This window comes from Vipera ursinii (genome assembly GCF_947247035.1).
Source record: "Vipera ursinii genome assembly, chromosome: 11".
Lineage (NCBI taxonomy): Eukaryota > Metazoa > Chordata > Lepidosauria > Squamata > Viperidae > Vipera > Vipera ursinii.
This window is the reverse complement of record NC_139524.1, coordinates 13,964,708-13,986,211: the sequence shown is the minus strand read 5'-3', so window position 1 is coordinate 13,986,211 and position 21,504 is coordinate 13,964,708. Positions and strand designations below refer to the sequence as shown.

General features: G+C 41.5%; 1 protein-coding gene across 3 annotated transcripts in view; it reads left to right on the top strand.

The window, feature by feature from the left end:
* The window catches only part of GALK2 (galactokinase 2), a 68,389-nt gene that overhangs the window by 29,993 nt on the left and 16,892 nt on the right, over window positions 1–21,504 (top strand). Inside the window, exons 8-10 of one of the 3 annotated variants that reach the window (XM_083371037.1) lie at window positions 1,277–1,487; window positions 8,859–9,060; window positions 18,680–19,589. In XM_083371037.1, the coding sequence (XP_083227163.1) occupies window positions 1,277–1,487; window positions 8,859–9,060; window positions 18,680–18,827 (561 nt within the window). In that variant the 3' untranslated portion in view covers window positions 18,828–19,589. Of the gene's footprint in view, window positions 1–1,276; window positions 1,488–8,858; window positions 9,061–14,663; window positions 15,408–18,679; window positions 19,590–21,504 lie in introns of those variants that run through there. The other 2 variants (XM_083371036.1, XM_083371038.1) reach the window with 2 other exon arrangements.

Genomic DNA, 21,504 nt, shown 5'->3' with positions numbered 1-21,504 from the left:
AACTGAACTAAGATTAAATCACATTAAGGATCAGCGCTGTGTTCCAGAACATTCAAGACCCTCAGAAGATTAGATGATCTTTCCAACGAGGGGAGAAGTAACTGAAGGAGAGTCTATTAACATTCATCTATCTTCAAACGTAGCCAAGAAATTAAAAGACGCTTGCTCCTGGGGAGGAAAGCCATGGCAAATCTAGACAGCACACTAAAAAGCAGAGACATCACCCTGTCAACAAAAGTGCGTATAGTCAAGGCTATGGTCTTCCCAGTTGCAATGTATGGCAGTGAAAGTTGGACCATAAGAAAGGCTGAGCGCCAAAGAATTGAGGCCTTTGAACTATGGTGCTGGAGAAGACTCCTGCGAGTCCCTTGGACTGCAAGGCGATCAAACCGGTCAGTCCTAGAGGAGATCAATCCTAACTGCTCTTTAGAAGGCCAGATCCTGAAGCTAAAACTCAAATACTTTGGCCACCTAATGAGAAGGAAGGACTCACTGGAGAAGAGCCTAATGCTGGGAAAGATCGAGGGCAATAGAAGAAGGGGACGACAGAGAATGAGGTGGCTGGATGGAGTCACTGAAGCAGTAGGTGTGAGCTTAAATGGACTCCAGAAGATGGTAGAAGACAGGAAGGCCTGGAGGAATGTTGTCCATAGGGTCGCGATGGGTCGGACACGACTTCGCAGCTAACAACAACAACAAAATCTTCAAACGTGGCCCTTTTATGACTTGTGGACTTCCAACTCCCAGAATTCCTCAGCCGGGCACACTGGCTGAGGAATTCTGGGAGCTGAAGTCCACAAGTCGTAAAAGGGCCACGTTTGAAGACCCCTGGTCTAGACAGCCACAGAAAACGACTTGTCTATCTCTGAATGCTAAAGGATAAATAAGAGGGAAATGTGAGCTTAGCTTTATACCCTGTTTAACTTCCATGGGGCGTTTGAGATGCCATTTTTTAAATATGACCATTGGGTTATATAAACTGAACCTTGCGTATGTTTATTTTTTTTTAATGCTATCTATACGATTTTTCGAAATCTCCAAATGTAAAGGAACTGAGAGCTTTCCCCTTCTCCATCTTTCGCTGGCTGAGGAATTCTGGGAGTTGAAGTCAGCCAGTCTTAAAAGTTGCCAAGTTTGAAGACACCCCTGTTCTAAGTCTTTTTCTTTTCAAGAAGAGAAACGTTTCTAAGGTCTCTCTAAGAAATGTTTAGATTAACTTCTTTCTGTTCCTAATTTTGCAACCAAAGACCTCCTTATTATACTTTGCTTGTTTCAGCTGTTAGCAAAATCCAGAGGCCTAGACTGGAGAGCGGTGGCAAAACTCCAAGACGTGCAAGTCAAGCTGAAGCTAAGCTTGGAGGAAATGCTGGCTGTGGTTGAAGAGGCATTTCACCCTGAGCCTTACAGCATAGAGGAAATTGGGGGAAACCTGGGAATTAGCCCCACAGAGCTACGCACTCAGATCCTTAGCCAGAACACACAAGATGGTAAGTAGCATGCCAATTTGGTGAAGCAATTTAGCATTTCTGTCTGTGCCAAGGACTTTTAAGTAATCAGTGTGAAAAGGATCTGAAAAAAAAAAATGTCATGGGCACTGCAATCAGCTGTAATTTGGCTCCAGGGAACCAGATCACTGGACTGAAGAGATGACATCTTTCTAGGATAGCTGTCAGTTACATATGGGTTTCTGGCTTTCAGCAGAAGCAAGTTGTGGATGTGCTTGTTCTAAAGAATGCCGTGCAACCATGGTTAAGAAGGAGCATTTCCCCCCAAAGGACTCATGCAACACAAGAGAGAAGCAAAACAAGCTTTGGGTTCAGAGATCTGATTCAAATGGCTGCCCAGTCGTGGCAAAGGGAAGGTGACAGTTTTTTTATTTTATTTATTTTATTTTAATCCCATTTATATCCCGCCCTTCTCCGAAGACTCAGGGCGGCTTACAATTTAAAGCACAAACCAATGTGGTTAGCAATAGCCTTCATTCTATGTATATGCCTGCTTATTAGGGCTTTCGAGGGGCCCCCAAGCGGCATTATTACAAAGTCAGCTTATTGCCCCCAACAATCTGGGTCCTCAGGTAAATGTGTACTGATCTTTTATACAACCTTTAGCAATTCTTACCTGAAAGATTTACCACCAAGACATTCGTCAGCTATCTGCAACCCAGGATTTTTCTACACACCATGGGGAAGCCATCGTTGGCTGCAGATGTGAGAAGCATAGAGAGAGAAAGCCACCTTTTGTTACAGTCTAAGCAACCCAAATGATGTTTCACTTTATATCCATGGAAATCACCCAACATAAAACTAGATTTCAATGTACCCTACCTAATGGCTTTAAGATGCAACAAGAAGAATAATTACATCAACGCTCCCCCGCCTCCCCAGTTCCTCAACTTGCATTACACAATCATTCTAACAGGGCAGAAATTCTGGTTCTGACATTTGATCAGAGCAATTTAAAACCAGCATGTTTTCAAAAAGTTTGCCATCTTAAGTTATCCTGGTGTGTATTCTCTTCTTTGAAATACCGATGCCATTTTTATCTTGATAATTTCTTCTTTAGGTTAACTTGGGAAAGGAACTAAATTCTCTTGTAGTAGCTTGTCTAGCAATCTTCACTGTTTTTGCCCGTGATTACACGCAGCCAGTAACATACACGACTATGATTATATTCAAAATGTGTATCTTCCTTTTCCACTTAATGCAATACAGGAAAGAAAACAAGTTATTTTTTTTAAGAAGGATTCAGTTTTTGAATGGGGACATAAGAACCTTACTTCAGGGTTGAGTCCCAATTTCTTATACAGTATGTTGAGTCTTGACCTGTGATTACAAGTCACCAATATTCACAGAAATAGTACTAGTCTCATCTACACTTGAGGGACCCTTGGTGGTCTCTGAACTTAATTGTTTTCTTACAGATGTTTCATTACCCAAACTGGGCACCGTCATTGCTAATCCCAAAGGTGCTTTTTCAAGAGGCAGCTGGTCTTTCTTCTTTTTCTTTCTTCTCTTCCAAGAAGTGAAAGGTCTTCAAAGAAAAACAAGACAGTCCAATTGCCTCTTGAAAAAGCACCTTTGGGACAACCATGACCTGGATGACAGAGAATCTCCACAGACATCAGTGCTAATCATCATCTAGACTTGGTGTAACTTTGAAAATGCTGTTTGCGTGGCTAGAATAGAGTTGGTCAACTTCTGCACTGATTGGACTTTCATCTCAAAAACTTTCAGTGTTGGCCCCACGTTGAAAAGGGGTTCTGGAAAACATGGGCAAAATGTTTCTCATAGAACCAGAAACTAAGTCATACGACAGGGGTCTTCAAACTTGGCCCTTTTATGACTTGTGGACTTCAACTCCCAGAATTCCTCAGCCAGGAATTCTGGGAGTTGAAGTCCACAAGTCATAAAAGGGCCAAGTTTGAAGACCCCTGTCGTATGAGAACATTGCAGAAACTGGGAACGCCCAGCCTCTCTGGAGAAGAGAAGAATGAGGATAGAGTGATAGCCGTCCCATAGAACATTCAGACCTCATGACATCCTAGGATCCAAGATGCAGATGTCAATGTCTCCTAATAGTAAGAATAGCTTGGTGCAGTTACAAAAGAAATGGTGGTTTCTCCTTTACTGGATGAAGACGAGCACAGTCTGGGGAGCTATCTGAGAGAGATGGTTTACTTAACATTCCTGCACTGACCACAGGAATGTGCTCTGTGACCTCAGTAGCTTTCTCCGAATCTATGATTGTGTGGTCATTGGCTTTGTTATTTTTCTAATTGTAAAAGACACCAGATGGATGGTGGGTACCAGCATTTGCTGTCTCTTGGCAATACAGTGTTAGTGAAGCTACAGGGAGCAAAGCCAGCAAAGAAGAAAGGGCGGAGCTGTTTAAGGACATTTGCTGGGCTGATTCTCATTTAATTGAAGGAAATGATACGTTAGTGACATGTTGACTATCCTTTTTCAGATTTGTTCCAGAAAAGTGGAGAGCTGTACACTCCGATTATTTTCCCTTCTCTCTTTTTTTTAACTTTTCTCTTAAACACCAAGACTCTATGAAATATTTTTCCAAAGCCCATGGGAAAAGTTATTCCATCTAGTGTTTGCAGATGTTAGTCAAGTAGAATCTCTCTTAACATATGGTGTGATTGTGATTTTGTTTGATAAAACCAGGAAAAAAAATGGGTCATGGAGCAATCAGGTTGTTTTCCTTGGCACAAGGGAAATCTTGGTTAGTTGCAAAGAAGAAATAAGTAAATTAATATATCTATAATATATAAGAAACTTTTGTTTATATAACCCCAGGCTTGGGTTTGGAATACTCAAATACTATGAATGTGCATTTCTGCCTCTCTTCTTGGCTATTTTTCCCCAGTGTATTTATATATTGTTGCAGAGTGTCTTCAAGACGTCCCAAGTGACCTTTTGTAGGGCTTTTCTAAAATATTTCAGAGTTTTAGTTTTTGGCAGTTGTGATGATCTCTGCCTCATATTTAAACACTCTGGATCAAAAGTTGGATTGCTGCTTGACCATTGAATTCATTGATTTATTACCACTTTTGTTTATATTTCCAAATTACTAACACAAATAATTATTACAAAAACAAAAAAAGTAACATAATCTTCTCAAGCCCATTAAACAGTCTCTATAGGACCCAGCGGCATAAATTCGGTGAACAGGATTTTATGTCCCTTGGCTTCCTCCAAGACTGACAGTCTCAAGCACTCCCAAGGACTGATAACGGACACATGGTTTCTTAAGACAAATTATATCTAATGTATTTATATTTAAGAGTTATCTCTTTAAAAGGATGTAACTCTCAGGATATATCTAGTGGGTTAGAAGGTTATAGCTTGAGTTTGGCAAGATTCTATCCATTAGGAGTAAACAAATACAAGATTGTACAAACTGCTTCAATTGCCAAAGAGAACTTAGACAATATATAGTACACCAAAATATTAAAAACAAAATAAAGACGCAACACCCCCTCCAACCACTCTCTATTTTTAATTTGTCCCATACTGGGCAAGGAAAATTCTATAAATGCGTAGGGATCAATATCCCAATTATCCGGCTAGGATCACCATGGGTTCTCTGCTTCTCTAGTATGGCAAGAGATGGTTGGGTGTAGTGGTGAAGGCACCATGCTTAGAAACAGGGAGATGGTGAGTTCATCCCTCCTTAGGGACAAAGGCAGTTGGGTGACCCTGGACCAGGTCTCCTCTCCTCGGCCTAGGAAGGAGGCAATGACAAACCACTTCTGGAAGGTCTATGGAGATTCTCAGTCATCCAGGTCATGGTTGTCCCAAAGGTGCTTTTCCAAAAGGCAATTGGACTTTGTTAGTTTTTTTTTCCTTGAACAACATTTCGATTCTAATCCAAGAAGCTTCTTCAAGACCAAGAAAGCCTAAATAAAGTTCAGAAACCAAGAGAGTCCAATTGCCTTTTGGCCAAGCACTTTTGGAACACAGGCCTTCTCATAAATAAAGGGAATGCAGGAGAGATCAGCTTACAACCTTGGTGCTTCAAGTGATCCGCCATAAGCAGGCGAACACTTTTTATTCTATACGAGGGGTTCGGTGGCTGTTCCACTTACACGAATCCGTCATCCGTCAACTGCTTTGGGTTTTCTCCAGCAAACGGTCCAGCAGACGAAACGGCTCTCTTGAATGCTGGGATAGCATTTCTGATTTGCTTCAGTCGGCCAGCGGTCGCTTCCAAGAAAAAAAAAGAGTTTTAAGCAAACAACAGTGCAACCCTGGTTTCTTTCACTGGAGATGTAATCACTGAAAAGATTACACTAGATTACAGTCGTTTGCATTAGCATTTTTTTATATATATATATAAAAAAGCAACAACCCTTCCTTTTTAAAAAAATCGTTCTCAAGAAAAAGGAAAAGACAACACTTGGTTAGAGTTAGCCATCACGCACGCAGGGTTTTTGGGCCTTCTGCAACATGACCAAGCATTGGGGAGGGCTTGCCTTGCCTTCTCAGGGTTTGGCTAGCAGGCAGGAACAAACAGAGGATTCCAGTTGCCAACGCATAATGTGATGTGTCTGCAAGAACCACAAAGTGCTTTAAGGTAATCTGGCTAGGGAAGCGTCGCTTTACCAAAGGGTGGTCTTTGAATCAATGACAGCCTTTGGCAAAGCCTTTGCCTCCAAATCGAAACCAGACGTGTTTTCAGTTCTTTCTCTTTCTTTCTTTTTTTACTTTCCTTCTTTCTTTCTTTCTTTTCTGGGTTACTACTGTTCCAATGGTGATTTACAAGAGAGCGTGAGCGATGGCAAACTCTCACGCAACTTCAGGTGGGTCCAAAATGAAAAGGTGTCATTTCGAAATGCCCTCAGGTGAAGCGATTCCTTAAAGCAGGGGCCCTCAGCCTTGGCAACTTTTAAGACTTGTGGACTTCAACTCCCAGAATTCCTCAAGCAAAGCCAAGGAGTTGAAGTCCACAAGTCTTAAAAGTTGCCAAGTTGAAGACCCCTGCCTTAAACTAAAAAAAAGGGGGGGGGAAGGGAGAGTAAATCATCCTGAGGACAAAAGTTGCACAGGGATGAGCGCTGCGTTTTCTAAATTTTCCTCTTCTGAACGCTTTCGGCCGTAACCGTGCAAAAAAAAAAAAAAAGAGCAGAGCTGCGATTAATTCATAAGCTGGAGGACAAAATGTACTGAATGAATTTGGTAGGGTGGGAATTGGGCAAGTTCTATCCATTGTTCAGTGGGCCCTCCCCAGAGAGCAATTTTGATCAGGGCACTCAGCATTTTTTTATTATTATTATTATTATTTTGTAGGGGGGGGGAAATAATTTGTGTGAGGCTTAATCGTATTCCAAAACCATGATGCGTTCAGGCATTTGTCCTACGGGGTCCATTGTTACGAAGCAGAGCTACGTTTTATATCGAGCCAAATAATATTGGCACTTCGGACAAGTTGCTGAGCTCCTCCCGAGGACTGTCGCTTCCCTCTCTTCTTCCCATACCCCCATCTTGCTGGGGGGGGGGAAGAGGACCAATGGCACACCCATTTTTAACCAGCTGGAACAGATGATAGTAGCAAGACATTGGTGTGTGTGGGGGGGGGGGAATGGCATGAATTTATCTCCAACCGTACCTCAAATTAAGGGATTACAGGATCATAAAAAGGACAGGGACTGCAACCAAGAAATTAAAAGACGCTTGCTCCTGGGGAGGAAAGCCATGGCAAATCTAGACAGCACACTAAAAAGCAGAGACATCACCCTGTCAACAAAAGTGCCTATAGTCAAGGCTATGGTCTTCCCAGTTGCAATGTATGGCTGTGAAAGTTGGACCATAAGAAAGGCTGAGCGCCAAAGAATTGAAGCCTTTGAGCTATGGTGCTGGAGAAGACTCCTATGAGTCCCTTGGACTGCAAGGCGATCAAACCGGTCAGTCCTAGAGGAGATCAACCCTGACTGCTCTTTAGAAGGCCAGATCCTGAAGTTGAAACTCAAATCCTTTGGTCACCTAATGAGAAGGAAGGACTCACTGGAGAAGAGTCTAATGCTGGGAAAGGTTGAGGGCAAGAGAAGAACGGAATGACAGATAATCTGTGAGGAGGATAGAGTCACTGAAGCAGTAGGCGTGAGCTTAAATGGACTCCAGAAGATGGTAGAGGACAGGAAGGCCTGGAGGAACGTTGTCCATGGGGTCGCGATGGGTCGGACACGACTTCGCAACTAACAACAACAACAAAAAGGACTTTATCTGGGCACCATAGTCTGTTCAGTTTTTCTTCTGAGTTTTTGGACTCATACTGGAGCCAGAAAGTGTCTTCTATGCACACATTCTAATTGAGGGAAGTTCCCTTGAGAATGGGCTCCTGCAGAAGTCCGAATGTTTGGAAGACTAAACCTTTGGTTCCGGTGACCGGCCTAGATTGGATCCTGCAACATTACCCATTCGTGTTTGGTTCTTTCTACGTTGTGGTAGAATCTCCAGCTAGAGTGAGGAGTCAAAAGACAGGCGACTTTGGAGTCCTTGCAGGGAAGGAAATGACAGAGGCCAGGCACATGTTACCCTGAGAATTCCTGAAGCCTTGATCTGACTGTTCCCAAGAGAATGTAGTCCGTCTGGTGAGATTCTTGTAAATAGGCAGGCAGCGATAAAGAAGCAACTGTGATCGGCTTATGGTGTCATTCAGGTTCCTTGTGCCTGGCATACACATCGATCATCATTCCCAGAATTGCATATGCCCGTGGGTGCCATGGAGCAAGAGGAGAAAGAAATCCATTAGTCTTGGCCAGTGATATTTGTCAAAAGTCCTCCAGTGGCTTGAGTGTTCCCAGTTCAGCTGTCCTGTTTGAAACACCTAAATCAGGGGGTCTTTAAACCTGGCCCATTTATGACTTGTGGACTTCAACTCCCAGAATTCCTCAGCCAGGCACGCTGTGCCTGGCTGAGGAATTCTGGGAGTTGAAGTCCACAAGTCATAAAAGGGCCAGATTTGAAGACCCGTGACCTAAATCTTGAATCTACTTACTGAGACATTTCTTCCTTTTTCTCTTCTTCAACATACCTGTTGATGAGTCTTCTGCCTGCTTGGGCCATTCCTTTCCTGGGGCTGCTCCAGCTTGCCTCTGGCTGTGCAAATCAGTCCATCCACATTCAATTGCTACTCATAGTGAGGTTCCACACACACTGAAGCTGTCCCTGTAGTCCAGTGACAAACTGCCCTAGTTTTATACCTTAAGATGAGCAAAGAGAAGAGAAATAAAGCTCATTTTTTTCCTTACCAACGGTATTTGAAGCTGCACGGCTACATCTGACGGTAATAAATCACCTCACGTTTCCGTTATTTCCCGCCATTCCCCCCCTTTTTATTTTCCACAGTGACCGCCTTTAAGTTGTACCAGCGTGCCAAGCATGTGTATGCGGAAGCTGCCAGAGTTTTGGAATTTAAGAAAATCTGCACGGAGGCACCTGATGATGCCATCCCATTGCTGGGAGATTTAATGAATCAGAGCCATGCCAGCTGCAGAGACTTGTACGAATGCAGCTGCCCTGAACTAAATCAGCTGGTGGACATCTGTCTGTAAGTTTGCACAGCCGGGGAAAGTAAATGCTGTTTGGGTTGGATTGCAGTGAAAACATGACAGCGTTACGTTCTTAGTAATTTTTAAAACTAATTTAAAACTTAAAAGACGGTATGTGTGTGTGTGTGTGAATGAACATAATGTATTAGTGTCTATTATCTGGTGCTCCAAGAAAGCATCCATTTGATCAGATAATTTCAAACAGACACTTTCACCATTGTAAGTTCCAAACTCTGTGCTGGGTGCACCGTTATGAGGTCCCACAAAAGTGTCAAAGAATTAAATCATCAGGGATCATCAAGCATAATGTTATTTATTTGAAGGACTTCCTTTTCCTCTCACTTGCTTCCTGACCCAGCTGATGCTGGGAAATTTGGCACGCACCAAGATTGGCTTCTGTAGTTCACGCTACGATCCTCCGTCAAAGAAAAGCCTGCCTGTTTTTGACTCTGCAGGAATAATTTTCACAGGTCTCGTATTTTTTTCCCCGTTTTCATTTCAATCAATCTTTGCATCCTTGGGATGAAATACAAGCTACTGTTATTTCACTCTGTCGTCTCGGCTTAGGTAGAATTTTAAAGAAGGACTGCTGCCCTTGCTTTATTAGTTTTTTTAAGGTATAGGATTAAAAATATTTTAGTACTTCGAAAATGTGATTGGTGGCAAAAAATAATAATAATCTGTGTAGTGTTGGTAGCCATGCCCTGCTCTGCTTTCTGTTCTTTTTTTAAATTATTGTTTGATGACGGCTTTAGAATTCTTTATTACCAGCAGTAGGGAAGTATCAGCACCAGACACTATTTTTAAATCCTGTTTCATTATTTTTAACGATTAAAGGGAGAAAAAAAATGCATATTCCTTTACACCTAGTTTGCAATTCACCTTTCGTCCTGTTTTTCTTCATTGGAACCATGTGAATTTCCACTAGGTCTGTTTCTCTCTAGCTGTCCAGAGATGCACCAACTGATGGCCTTAAAAGGTTTCCCCGCAACTCCTGGAAAGTTCCAAAGATCATTACCAAATTATCATTTTTCACTGAAAGAAAGGGAAAAAAACATTAAATACATGAATGGAAGATATTGATTTCATTTTAATTCTGTGTACGTACATTGAAAGTAAAACTAACTTTTGCTCTGGAACCCACTAACCTTTGGCATGATCTCCTTCTGCAGCCTTTGGCCTAGACTGGACAACCTTGGGCTCCCCCATTTAAAGATGTATAACTAATCCCCCTTTCTTAGCATTCTTTCATTTTCAGGTTTTCATTTTCTTGCCAATAGACCGCATTTGTCTGAATGATTATTGTAAGACAAGCAGATCTGCCATATTCTAAGAGTTGAGAGTTACTTAGGGGCTCTTCAGAACTATAGAACAAAAACAAAACAGGACCCTAGTCCAAAATAACAAGTAAATGAGCAAGAGTCGATCTGTACTTCTTTGATAGAACTCCTGCTCTTCTGGGCAGGTTGCGAAAATAAGCTGGGATGCTTTGAACCAGTCTGCATTAAATTGGCCGTGGCTTTTCAGACTCAATGGAAATGGATTTTCCCAGACCCATTTGAAGAGGCTAAGAACTGAATCTGTGACTTCCCTCATATGGAACATGCTGAGCTATGAATTTCCCCCCCAAGAACTGCTTATACATTTATTGCCTTTGACATCCCAACTAGATTTTTCTATTTTTATGTCTATGAAGAGCCGTGGTGGCGCAGTGGTTAGAATGCAGTATTGCAGGCTAATTCTGTTGACTGCCGGATGTTCGATCCTGACCTGCTCAAGGTTGACTCAGCCTTCCATCCTTCCGAGGTCGGCAAAATGAGGACCCAGATTGTTGGGAGGGGCAATAGGCTGACTCTGTAAACCTCTTAGGGCTGTCAAGCACTATGAAGTGGTATATAATTCTAAGTGATACACACACACACACACAAACACACACACACACACACACACACACATACAGTGAGCAGGGTTTCTGTGCAGCATTTCCTGCAATGCAAAAAAAAAAGAAAAAAAGAAGGAAGGAAGGAAGGAAGGAAGGAAGGAAGGAAGGAAGGAAGGAAGGAAGGAAGGAGCTGGCAACTAGTTTTCATTCATAAAGAAAACACAACAGACCCAACAGCATCTGCAGTCCAGCTGATTCCAACAGCAAAGTCTCCCAGTGTTTCCTATTTAACTGTGTTTAAGGCAGTTGATAACAACTGTTTGCGCTAATAGGTTGATGCTGACTCAGGCTGTCTCGAAAGAATCTAAATGATTTCAGCATGGTTGCAGAGTGGGGCTGTCATGCCGTAAATGCTTGGCAGGAAACAACGGTGGTTTGGTGAGCTAAGTAGCTGAGTGACGGTTATTACCTCTTTTTAGGAGATGCTGTAAAAGTAGGAGGCCACCCCGAGGTTCCAAGCTTGAAGTGCTGGCAAAGCTGGTGGGGGAGGTCATTATTTCAGCATCTCCACAATAGAGCATCAAGCTCTCCCATTTCAGACCATTTATGGACTCAAAGCAAGACGCTAAGCAGTTCCTATGACATAGTACCTATAGGTTTTGCCCCAGCCATTCCAATTAAACAGGGCAGGAAAAATTGTAGCTTAGGCATTCAAGCCACAGATGAATGTCTTTGCAGAGCCATTATGATAGAAATGTTGGATCAAAATGAGAAAGACTTAACCATGGGCCTTGATGGTATGCTATACCCTTTGGTAGTTGGTTGGCTGGCTGGCTACTTTTGGCAAGTAGGTCCATACAACCAATTTCATGAATATCCTATGTTAAGAAAAAAATCACATACTTTAGGATTCTCAAGAGAAATGACTACAAAATTGTAGGAGATAACCAGGCTGAGCCCAAGGGAGGGGTCAAACTTGTCATCAGTCTCGAGTCCCTTCAGAGGTTTAAGTCCAGCCCCCCCCCCCACTGAATTCTGTTGACTTTTACCTACCATCAATTTACTTTGACCATTAAATAGGTCAGATTCTTGTAGAGAGATTTAGCATACAATATATCTATATTCATTTGAACTGCCCTGACTCCCAATTTCCTGAGCTTGATAAAAAATGTCTGTAAGCTGCATAGAGTCACCTCCAGCAAGATGAGCAGCATACAAGATAGATAGATAGATAGATAGATAGATAGATAGATAGATAGATAGATAGATAGATAGATAGATAGATAGATAGATACAGACAGACAGACAGACAGACAGACACAGACAGACAGACAGACAGACAGGTAGGTAGGTAGGTAGGTAGGTAGGTAGATAGATAGATAGATAGAGACAGGAAGACAGGCAAAAACTGGGGCAGAGTTTGCTGTGGTGAGGACCCATATCATTGCTTATTGCAATGGGGCTCAAGCCACAGAGCGGCTGTTCTTTTTAGGGAACTATTTTTTCACAGGTGCTTTCACAGGTTAACCCAAGTCTCTAGGGAGAACGACAGAAACTTCTGAAAATAACATTTGCATGTTACCTGCTTCTTTCTCTTGGCCTTGCCCAATATCTGAGGAGCTTTTGTGGAGATCAAAGGCCATCTGGCCAAGATCAGGAATTGTTACAGGAGCATTGTAGGAAGGCTAAGTTTTTCCCAACGAGCTTCCTTTTTTTGGTTCAGCCCCTTCCTCCTAGCTTCTCCCCTTTGTGGACTTGCCTCCAAAATCCCCAGGGAAAAGATTTGGTTTTCCCTTCTCAAGATGACTCTCTGATTCCCTCTGTGCTTTCGAGATACAGAAACCACCCGGTTGGTCTGACTGGCAATTCCTGTTTTCGCCGGAAACCATTCCATAAGGGAAGGCCCCCACGTGGGTCCTTTGTGGAAGGGAAATCCTGAAATGATTTGCAACGTTCAGGTTAGCTCCAAGATGAAAAAAATAATAATAATGAAGCAATACAGCAGCTAAGTGAAATACCAAGATGAAAATATGGGGTTAAAGTTTTCATTCGAAGAAGAGCGATTTCAGTTTTGGCCTTTATAAGGAAAACCATGTCAGGCAAAATTCAACGTATGCCTAAAATGCCTCAGATTTTAATTCTTCTGAGCTTCCCACTGAAACCTGGCTGAGGAGATTTATGACAGGAACCACGCTGCATCCAGCCCGCCTGCTTGTCTGTCACTTTATTCTGAACTTACACAGCGGTTGTTTGTTTTTAAAAAAAACCCATAACTTTATTTTGGCATCTTTCACTGGTAATTGAAGGGTCCCCTCCTCTCTTAGCTTGTTATTGTCTGTTTCTGATCCAGAAATAAAACTTACCTAATATAGTAACAATAATAAGCAGAAATTGCATACAGAAATGGGTTTTTTTTTAAAAAAAAAAATCTGTCATCGTTGCCAGTTGCTGTGTTTAGGCTTCAAGAATGTTTCCAAAAGACTAGGCAGGTAGGTGCGTTGCTTCTGCGTCTCCGATTATTAGTTCTTAGAAGCTTTCTTGCAAGCTTTGAAGATACAAAGAAAAATCTGTGTTATCTAGGTGCTTTACGGTTATGCCTAGATGGGGCAGGGTTTGCACACACCAAAGCTGGATTAATGGGTGTGCCTACTCTCGTTTTTCTTGGAGAAGCCAGTAGCTGCCTTGTCTTTCAGGGCAAGTTCTGAAAGGGCCCCAACCTTTGGTTGTTCAACGCTTACAGTAAATGCCCCACATAAAGTCAGTTATCTTTTTTAGGCGATGGTGGACCTGCAGAATTTGAGGGTCTCTGAAATAAAAGGACTTTTACCAGTGAATGCTGGGGAACAGATTTATCTTACTGCTGCTCCATAAGGTCAGGTTGTAGAATCTACGCAAAGGCGAATGAATCGGAAAAGGCTAGTTAGAAACCAGAGCATTAAAATGACACATGAGGAACTCATTGCAGATCGGGCCATCGATACAGAGGTATATACGTAAGCAACTGGTCAGTGGCTACATTTTAGGAACCATCTAAAAATATGACAAAATTGGGATGTTGCCACTTTTAAGCTACAAGCAAATCATGGCACGTAAAATCTCACTACCTGAAGAGCAGTCCTACTATGGTGGGGCCGATCCACTCCCTTAATAAGAAAGCACATCAACAGCCACTGTCGCCATTTCCATTAGGGAGGAAACTAAAAAAACCAATTCGGAGTGCTGCCTTGTCTGGTGGACAGGTAGGTGCATAAAATATCTGAAGAGGGTTGAGAGATTAGAGGAAGGGCGAATCTAATGTGGACTGTCCACAATGGCAGCCGCATACCTCCAGGAAACCACTTTGGGGCACAGGCAAAATGTGATCCTACTATTCAGTCTTCTATTAGCCAGTGTTAGAGGTCATTGATATGATGTAGACATCAAGACTGGCAGACACGGATGGCCTTCAGCTATGAAGTTCCTAGTAAATCCATAGTTCAGATTAGATTACACCAGGCAGTTTTAACATGCCAGCTGTTCAGAACTGGATTGCAATCTTCCACTCACCTGACTTTTAGCTGCCTATCATGGTTGCCTGTTTTCTTTTGAAAGCTAGAATATATCTAGCCCGCTCATGTCCAGCATTTACCAGTAGACTCGCTGCATGCACAACACGTTCTCCCTTAATTTATGACTTTCCAATCTGTTTATTTGGGTTTTTTTTTGTTTCTGTGCTCCTAGGCGGTTTGGAGCAGTTGGGTCACGCCTGACTGGGGCAGGATGGGGTGGCTGCACTGTGTCGATGGTCCCTGTGGACAAACTGGAGAGATTCCTAGCAAATGTGAAGGAGGCTTATTACAGAAATTATGGCCAAAGGTTAGCCCTGGAAGAAAACAACCTCTTTGCTACCAATCCTGGCGGAGGAGCTATAATTTTCCTTGAAGCCTGAAGTATGCCACATTTTTGGAGGACTTTGTATGCCACAGTAAACAATTCATTTGGCTGTTTTTTATTACATTATAACGAACAATAGCAATAGCTATTATTAGGATGAGTTTCCAAACTTTTTCTCTCTCTCTCTTTCTTTCTTTCTTTCTTTCTTTCTTTCTTTTTTCTTTCTTTTTCTTTTTTTCTTTTTTCTTTTTTTCTTTCTCTCTCTCTCTATCTCTCTCTCAAAAGCGCTATTAATCTTTCCAATGTATTTTTCTCTTTCTTAAAATATGCTTCCAACATAAATCATCCAAAATGTTGATTTCTGTCTGGACTTGACAATATAAAACACAATTTGCCAAAATATATTTGTTACAAATATTGAAATGAACCAGATTGGAATTAAAGGGGTTGGAGGCAAAAAAAACCAAAGCCCAATGACTCCGTCTCATTCTTTATTGATTCGAAAGTCAGAAGCTTATTTCCTACCAAAAGTTTAGTATGCTTAATTTTGGCGGTCGGAAAAATTCCATCAATGTTCACAGCACTTATCTTGAGGTCAGACATCTTTGGCTCCTGATTCTGATCCGCAAGACCCATGATGGTGTATTTTGGCATTTGCCTATTCAAAAGAAACACCATGAATGAATCACGGCGACATTTGGGTGGGATTTTGAATGTTGTGATGCTGCAACCACTTCCCTTCTCCCCCCCCACCATCCCCCCCCACCTGAGTCATACAAAGATAATAAGGGACTGTATGCTAAAACATATAAAGAACGGTTGCAGGAATTAGGTATGTCTAGTTTAATGAAAAGAAGGACTAGGGACGCCATGATAGCAATGTTCCAATATTTGAGGGATTGCCACAAGGAAGAAGGGGTGTGGGGGTGTCAACCTATTCTCCAAAGCACCTGAAGGCAAAACAAGAAGCAACAAATGGAAACTAATCAAGGAAAGGGCCAACCTAGACATCAGGAGAAATTTCCTGACAGTTAATTAATCAGTCAAATGTCTTTGCCTCCAGAAGTTGTGGATGCTCCATCACTGGAGGTTTTTAAGAAGAGACTGAACAACTATTTGTCTGAAACGGTATTTGCCACCATATTTAATCTTCTGGAGTCAAAACTTTATACTATGCTGGTAATTTCAAACACAAAGGAGGAAATAATTTGGCGGATCGATAATCCTGTCTATTTCTGGGTATGGGTTTTGCATGTTTCTTGCAGGATTCTTGAGAATTTGCTGCCCGGCAGTCAACGGGGCATGTAGAAGCCTATATATGTTATTGAGGGAATGAAAAGTTGAGAAGGCCTTTTTGTGTCTCTCAGTCTTACTACAACCGTATGTCAAACCACACCTGAAATACTGCAGCCAATTTTGGTCACCATATCACAAAAAAGATGTAGAGAGCTTGGGAAAAATTCAGAGAAGAGCAACTAAGATGATCCAAGGCCTAGAGACTAAAACATACAAAGAACGGCTGCAGGACTTGGGTTTGGCTAGTCTAAAGAAAAGAAGAAATAGGGGAGGCATGATAGCAGTGTTCCAGTATCTGAGGGGGCCTCAGCTTGCCCTCAGAAATTGTGGACGCTCCATCACTGAAGATTTTTAAGAAGAGGCTAGACAGTCACTTGTCTGAGATGGTATAGGTTCTCCTGCTTGAGCAGAGGGTTGGACTAGAAGACCTCCAAGGTCCCTTTCAGTTCTATTCAATTCCATTCTATTCAAACAACAGTCCCGTATCCTTCATAAGCAGATCAAGACTTCTGCGGGGCCCTCAGTGGGTTTTTCCTTTTTACAAGATAAACACAGACTTCTGTTCAACTTCATTCCGTGATCTGTTATTGAATAAGGATCTAAGCCTACTTGAAGATGCAATTAACATTGTACAAAACGAAATGGATTGGCTTTTGCCAATTTAACATGAACAAAAACTGTGTATGCATTCCAGCACATTCTCCATTCCTTAAGTGGGCCGCAAAGGGTATTTAACCACAGAAGATAGTGATATAAAAACTGAATTACCATTTGGAGGAGAAACTGTTCTATTTTTACCCTTTTCTCAGTAGGCTTCGTGGTGATGGTTTGTAGCATCCTAGGCAAAAAATACAGAGCACAGCAAGTTGCAAGAAAATCCCTCGCTTTTTTTTTTTTACTCCTGCCCTTGTGCATTGGTCACATTGGTCCCAATACGGGCAAGTCAAAGTGACATTTCATTAAATTTCTAGCAGGCTGGGTAAAGGGTTGCAAACACATGGTCTTTTCACCATGTGCACTGTGTCCCAGATACATGGTCTATCTTTGTACACAGTATTTCTCTGAAGGCTTAATATCAAATAAAAGTAGTCTGTTACTCATAAACAATGTTTGATGTCGTGAGGGGGAATTATATATATATATATATATATATATATATATATATATATATATATATATATATATATATATATATATATATATGTATGTATGTATGTATATATGTATATATATAAAACACACACACATATACATACATTTTTGAAAAAGGAATAGGTTAAGGCAGGAGTAGGCAACCTTGGGTCTTTTATGACTCGTGGACTTCAACTCCCAGAATTCCTGAGCCAGCCAAGCTGGCTCAGGAATTCTGGGAGTTGAAGTCCACAAGTCATAAAAGACCCAAGGTTGCCTACCCCTGGGTTAAGGCAATGTTTTTCTCAACCTTAGCAAGTTCAAGATGTCAGCCAAAATTCTGGGAGTTGAATTTCACACTTCTTAAAAGTTGCTAAGGCCAAGAACCCACTGGCTTAGAGAAGTTGGTGCATCCTGTATCTGCTTGGCTTGCCATTTCACTGGCTGTTTTTGAGGGAGGAAGGAGACAGCCTGGAGAGCTGACATGAGCAACTCCTGTCCCGAAAAAGTCTCTTTATGTGGCTCTGCCACGCGTGGTCTCTCAGGCTGTGAGAAGACTAGAGACTTGACCCCGGCATTGGTCCTAGGAACCATAAAACTGTAATCTTAGTAAGTTAATATTAAACATATAGATAAATGTTTAGCCTTTGTCTTAAATCACAAACCATCTGAAGTACTTTGGCAGAGAAATTATTTGTATATAACAATAGTCTAAATCAGCGGTTCTCAAACGTTTTGGATTGAGGACCTCTTTACATCCTTAAAAATGACCAAGGACCCCCCAGAGCTTTCATTTTCTGTGGTTGAGAACTACTCTGCTCTGTAGTCTTACGCAAATTCAAACTGAAAAATGTCAAAATATATGTTTGAGTTTGCGGACCCGCTTAAAAGGGCCTTGGGGATCCCCCGGAGGTCCCCAGGCCACACTTTGAGAAGGCCTGGTCTAAATCAATGGTCCTTGGAAAAACAAATGTATTGGGGATTATGAAGAAGGAAAGTATGTGAAGTTCTCAAGTCCTCACTTTGGAGATTTTTTTTCCCAGCACGCTTCTAAAAGTATCTTAGGTTTTCCTAAGTTTTCCTCTGCAATATCTTTGCATTTTTTAAAAAAAATGACTGACTTTAGTTGATAAATAACTACCAGATGTCATACGTTTTGAAGGACGTGACGATTTTTTAAAAAGGGTTTTTAATTTTAAAGGAGTCTGAATATTTATATATATATATATAAAAAATAGTTGAAAAACAAACCTTCTGAACTTCCGATCTGCTTTTTCTCTCTTTTCTTGTAACACCACCAGTTCTGCACCACACTTGTGTTCAAAACTAGAAAGCAAAACTCGTCATGTGATATACTGGAAATGTAGAGAGAGGAACCAAACATTTTTCTTTTTGTTTTTAATGATACTAATTTTCTCCCCATGGGCTTTCCTTAGAGGAGCAACGATACAAACGCCTCATCCTCCCAATTTGGAAAATCAGCATTCTGCAAATCATTTGTTCCAGGGCAAGCCAGAAAGAGTGACATTAACAGCTTTCTCTGGAGGACACTCAGCTCAGAGTATTGCATTAGACATCTGTTAGATATTATTCAAAAATGAAGGGCAGTTGCCAAGAGTGACCAAAGTACCTGGCTGTCTGGACGTTTTTTGTTCAAGTTTACTGTTCCTCTAGAATGCAACATGCACAGATCACTGGATCTAGATTTTTTTTTTCCCCTTTTGAAACTTCACCGGGGCGAATACAGAAAAGCATATGGCTGTAATAAACTGATTTGGTTTCATTTGAATTGGATCGTGCCTGCTCTTTTGCAAGTCCCCAAGGAGCTGCAGTATCGCAACATGTGTACGTATTAGCTTAGGGATAAATAAAAAACAAAAAAGACAACAGACAACAGAGAGTAGGAACTTCTGGTAAGGCAGTGCAAAATCAAGCCAGTGTGGATCGAACGTGCCCCGTGTCCACGATTGAAGTCCCCGGATCAATACTTACTCAGCAAAATTATCCAGCAGTTTCCTCGAAGACTTTTTATGCTTCTGAATGAGATCCATATAAGTTGGTGAAAGCGGTGTGCTGAAGGTCTGGTCAAGGGAAAACTTGCACTGTTTTTATCTCTTGATAAAAGGACCAATGGCCTTGAGCAATTGATGTACACGGGCATTTTCTATCTGGCATCTTTTTGCACCAAGCCCAGGAGACATCCTAAGATGAACAGGGTTGCAAGACTAATGGCACCCTGATTCGAAGATCAAACCCTTGTTCACGTAGTCCTTAAATTATGACTATGATTGAGCCTAACATTTCCATGGAGCAGGGGGTTGGACTAGAAGACCTCCAAGGCCCCTTCCAACTTTTTATTATTATTATTATTATTATTATTATTATTATTATTATTATTATTAATTATTATTATTATTATTATTATTATCATCATCATCATCAATAAGATGCTTGTAAAGTGAATTTTGCCTCATTTTACGACCTTTCTTGCCACAGTTGTTAACGAATCACTGCAGCTATTAAGCGAGTAACCTGGTTGTTAAGTGAATCTGGCTTCCCTTGCTAGACATAAGGCCGCCAAAGGGGATCACCTGAGAAGTCACATGAGCTAGTTGCCAAGGGTTTGAATTTTGATCACCTGACCCTGGGGATGCTGCAACGGTCTTAAGTGTGAAAAACGGTCATAAGTCACTTTTTTCAGTGCCGCTGTAACTTTGAGCAGTCACTAAATAAACAATTGTAAATCGAGGACTATCTGTAAAGGGATGTCCCCTTTTTCCAAGGAGGAGTACAGAGGACAGGTGAATCATCCTTTGATATCTGTTTCCTCCCCTTTGCTTTCTGTAAGGGTGAGTGTCTAAGAGTAAAAACGGTTCATCTCTTAATGTATCTATAGCACTAAGATAAATAATGTGGGTTTCAAGAACCAAATTGAAGATTAATGTGGATGATTCAGGCTCACTGTATACAGTCAGAATCACCTGCCAGAAGAGCATCTAGGCATCAAAGTTTTGCATTAGCTGCATTCACTACTAGAACGTACCTTTAATTGAACCATGGCATTGTAAAACTGTGAGAAAGTGTGTTCCGACTCAGCCATTAACCTAGTAACAGAAAGCTTTGGAGGGAAAATCTAGGAGAGATAAATTTATTGGAAGCGCAATTTATTAACTATATTAACAATGTGGGTTTTTTCCCCCTAATAGATTACTTTTCTCTGTACAAATGTCACACTTGGTAACAAATATTTAAGATGGATCTTTAAAATAGCTCTTAAGCACTCACAAACAGTATGTGGCTCCTTTCTGGTTTAGGGGGGAAAATGTTTTATTTTAATTCCTTTTTTAAATATATGCTTTTGTTTCTGTCCCTGCTTTTATTTTATATTTTTAACTGCAGTATTTTTCTTTTACATTCTGTTAGTTCATCACGGAAACAAATAAAAACTCCAAACGGTGGGTTCTACCCACTTTTTAAAGAGCACTTCCACATGCAACATTTTAGGAATCTAAATGACGGACAACCAAAGCATGGGTCACCCAGACCAAATTCTTCTTTCTCAGGAAGAAGCACACTGACCCACTGGTCACACTTCTTTCTTTTATTGATTGATTAAATGTACATGCCGCCGTCTCAACTCTGAAAAGTGACTCTGAGTGGCTTACAATTAAAATTATTCTCCCAGGAATAAGTGAAACCCTTTTTTAATCTACGAACTGAGACTTCCAAGGAATGGAACGCCACCCGAAGTTGATTGCATTCTGATTTGCACTTTGACCGTCGACGTCTGACCGAGACCACCTCCTTCTCGGTATGGAATCCTAGATTGTTCACTCATATCTAATTCCTCATTGATTCTAGCTCTTGAGAACCTTCTTTGGCACCAATGAATGCTGGGCGTCATTAATGCCCAAATTCCGCACGGTTTTCCCTCATGGTTTCGTGCAATGCTATTTAAAAGGGTAGGAGACCAAAAAGCCAGGTAAGATTTCACCAAGGTTTTTCCCATTTCAAGACTGCCTGCATTTTGTTGGGAAAGGCAAGACCTTGGCTGTTGCTGGAGAGCAACAGAGATGGGAAGTTAACTCAGTTCAGGTCCTTTGGTGAAGAGGGCAGTAAAAACAACAACAACAACAACAACCAGTACCTTGGATAGCTCCAAGTAAGCTACTAGTGCTCCCCTCTCAGGACAACGGCAGGAAGTTGTAGCCATTTTCCAACTCCCCACCAAAGCTAAGTTGACTGAGGGACCACAGTTGAT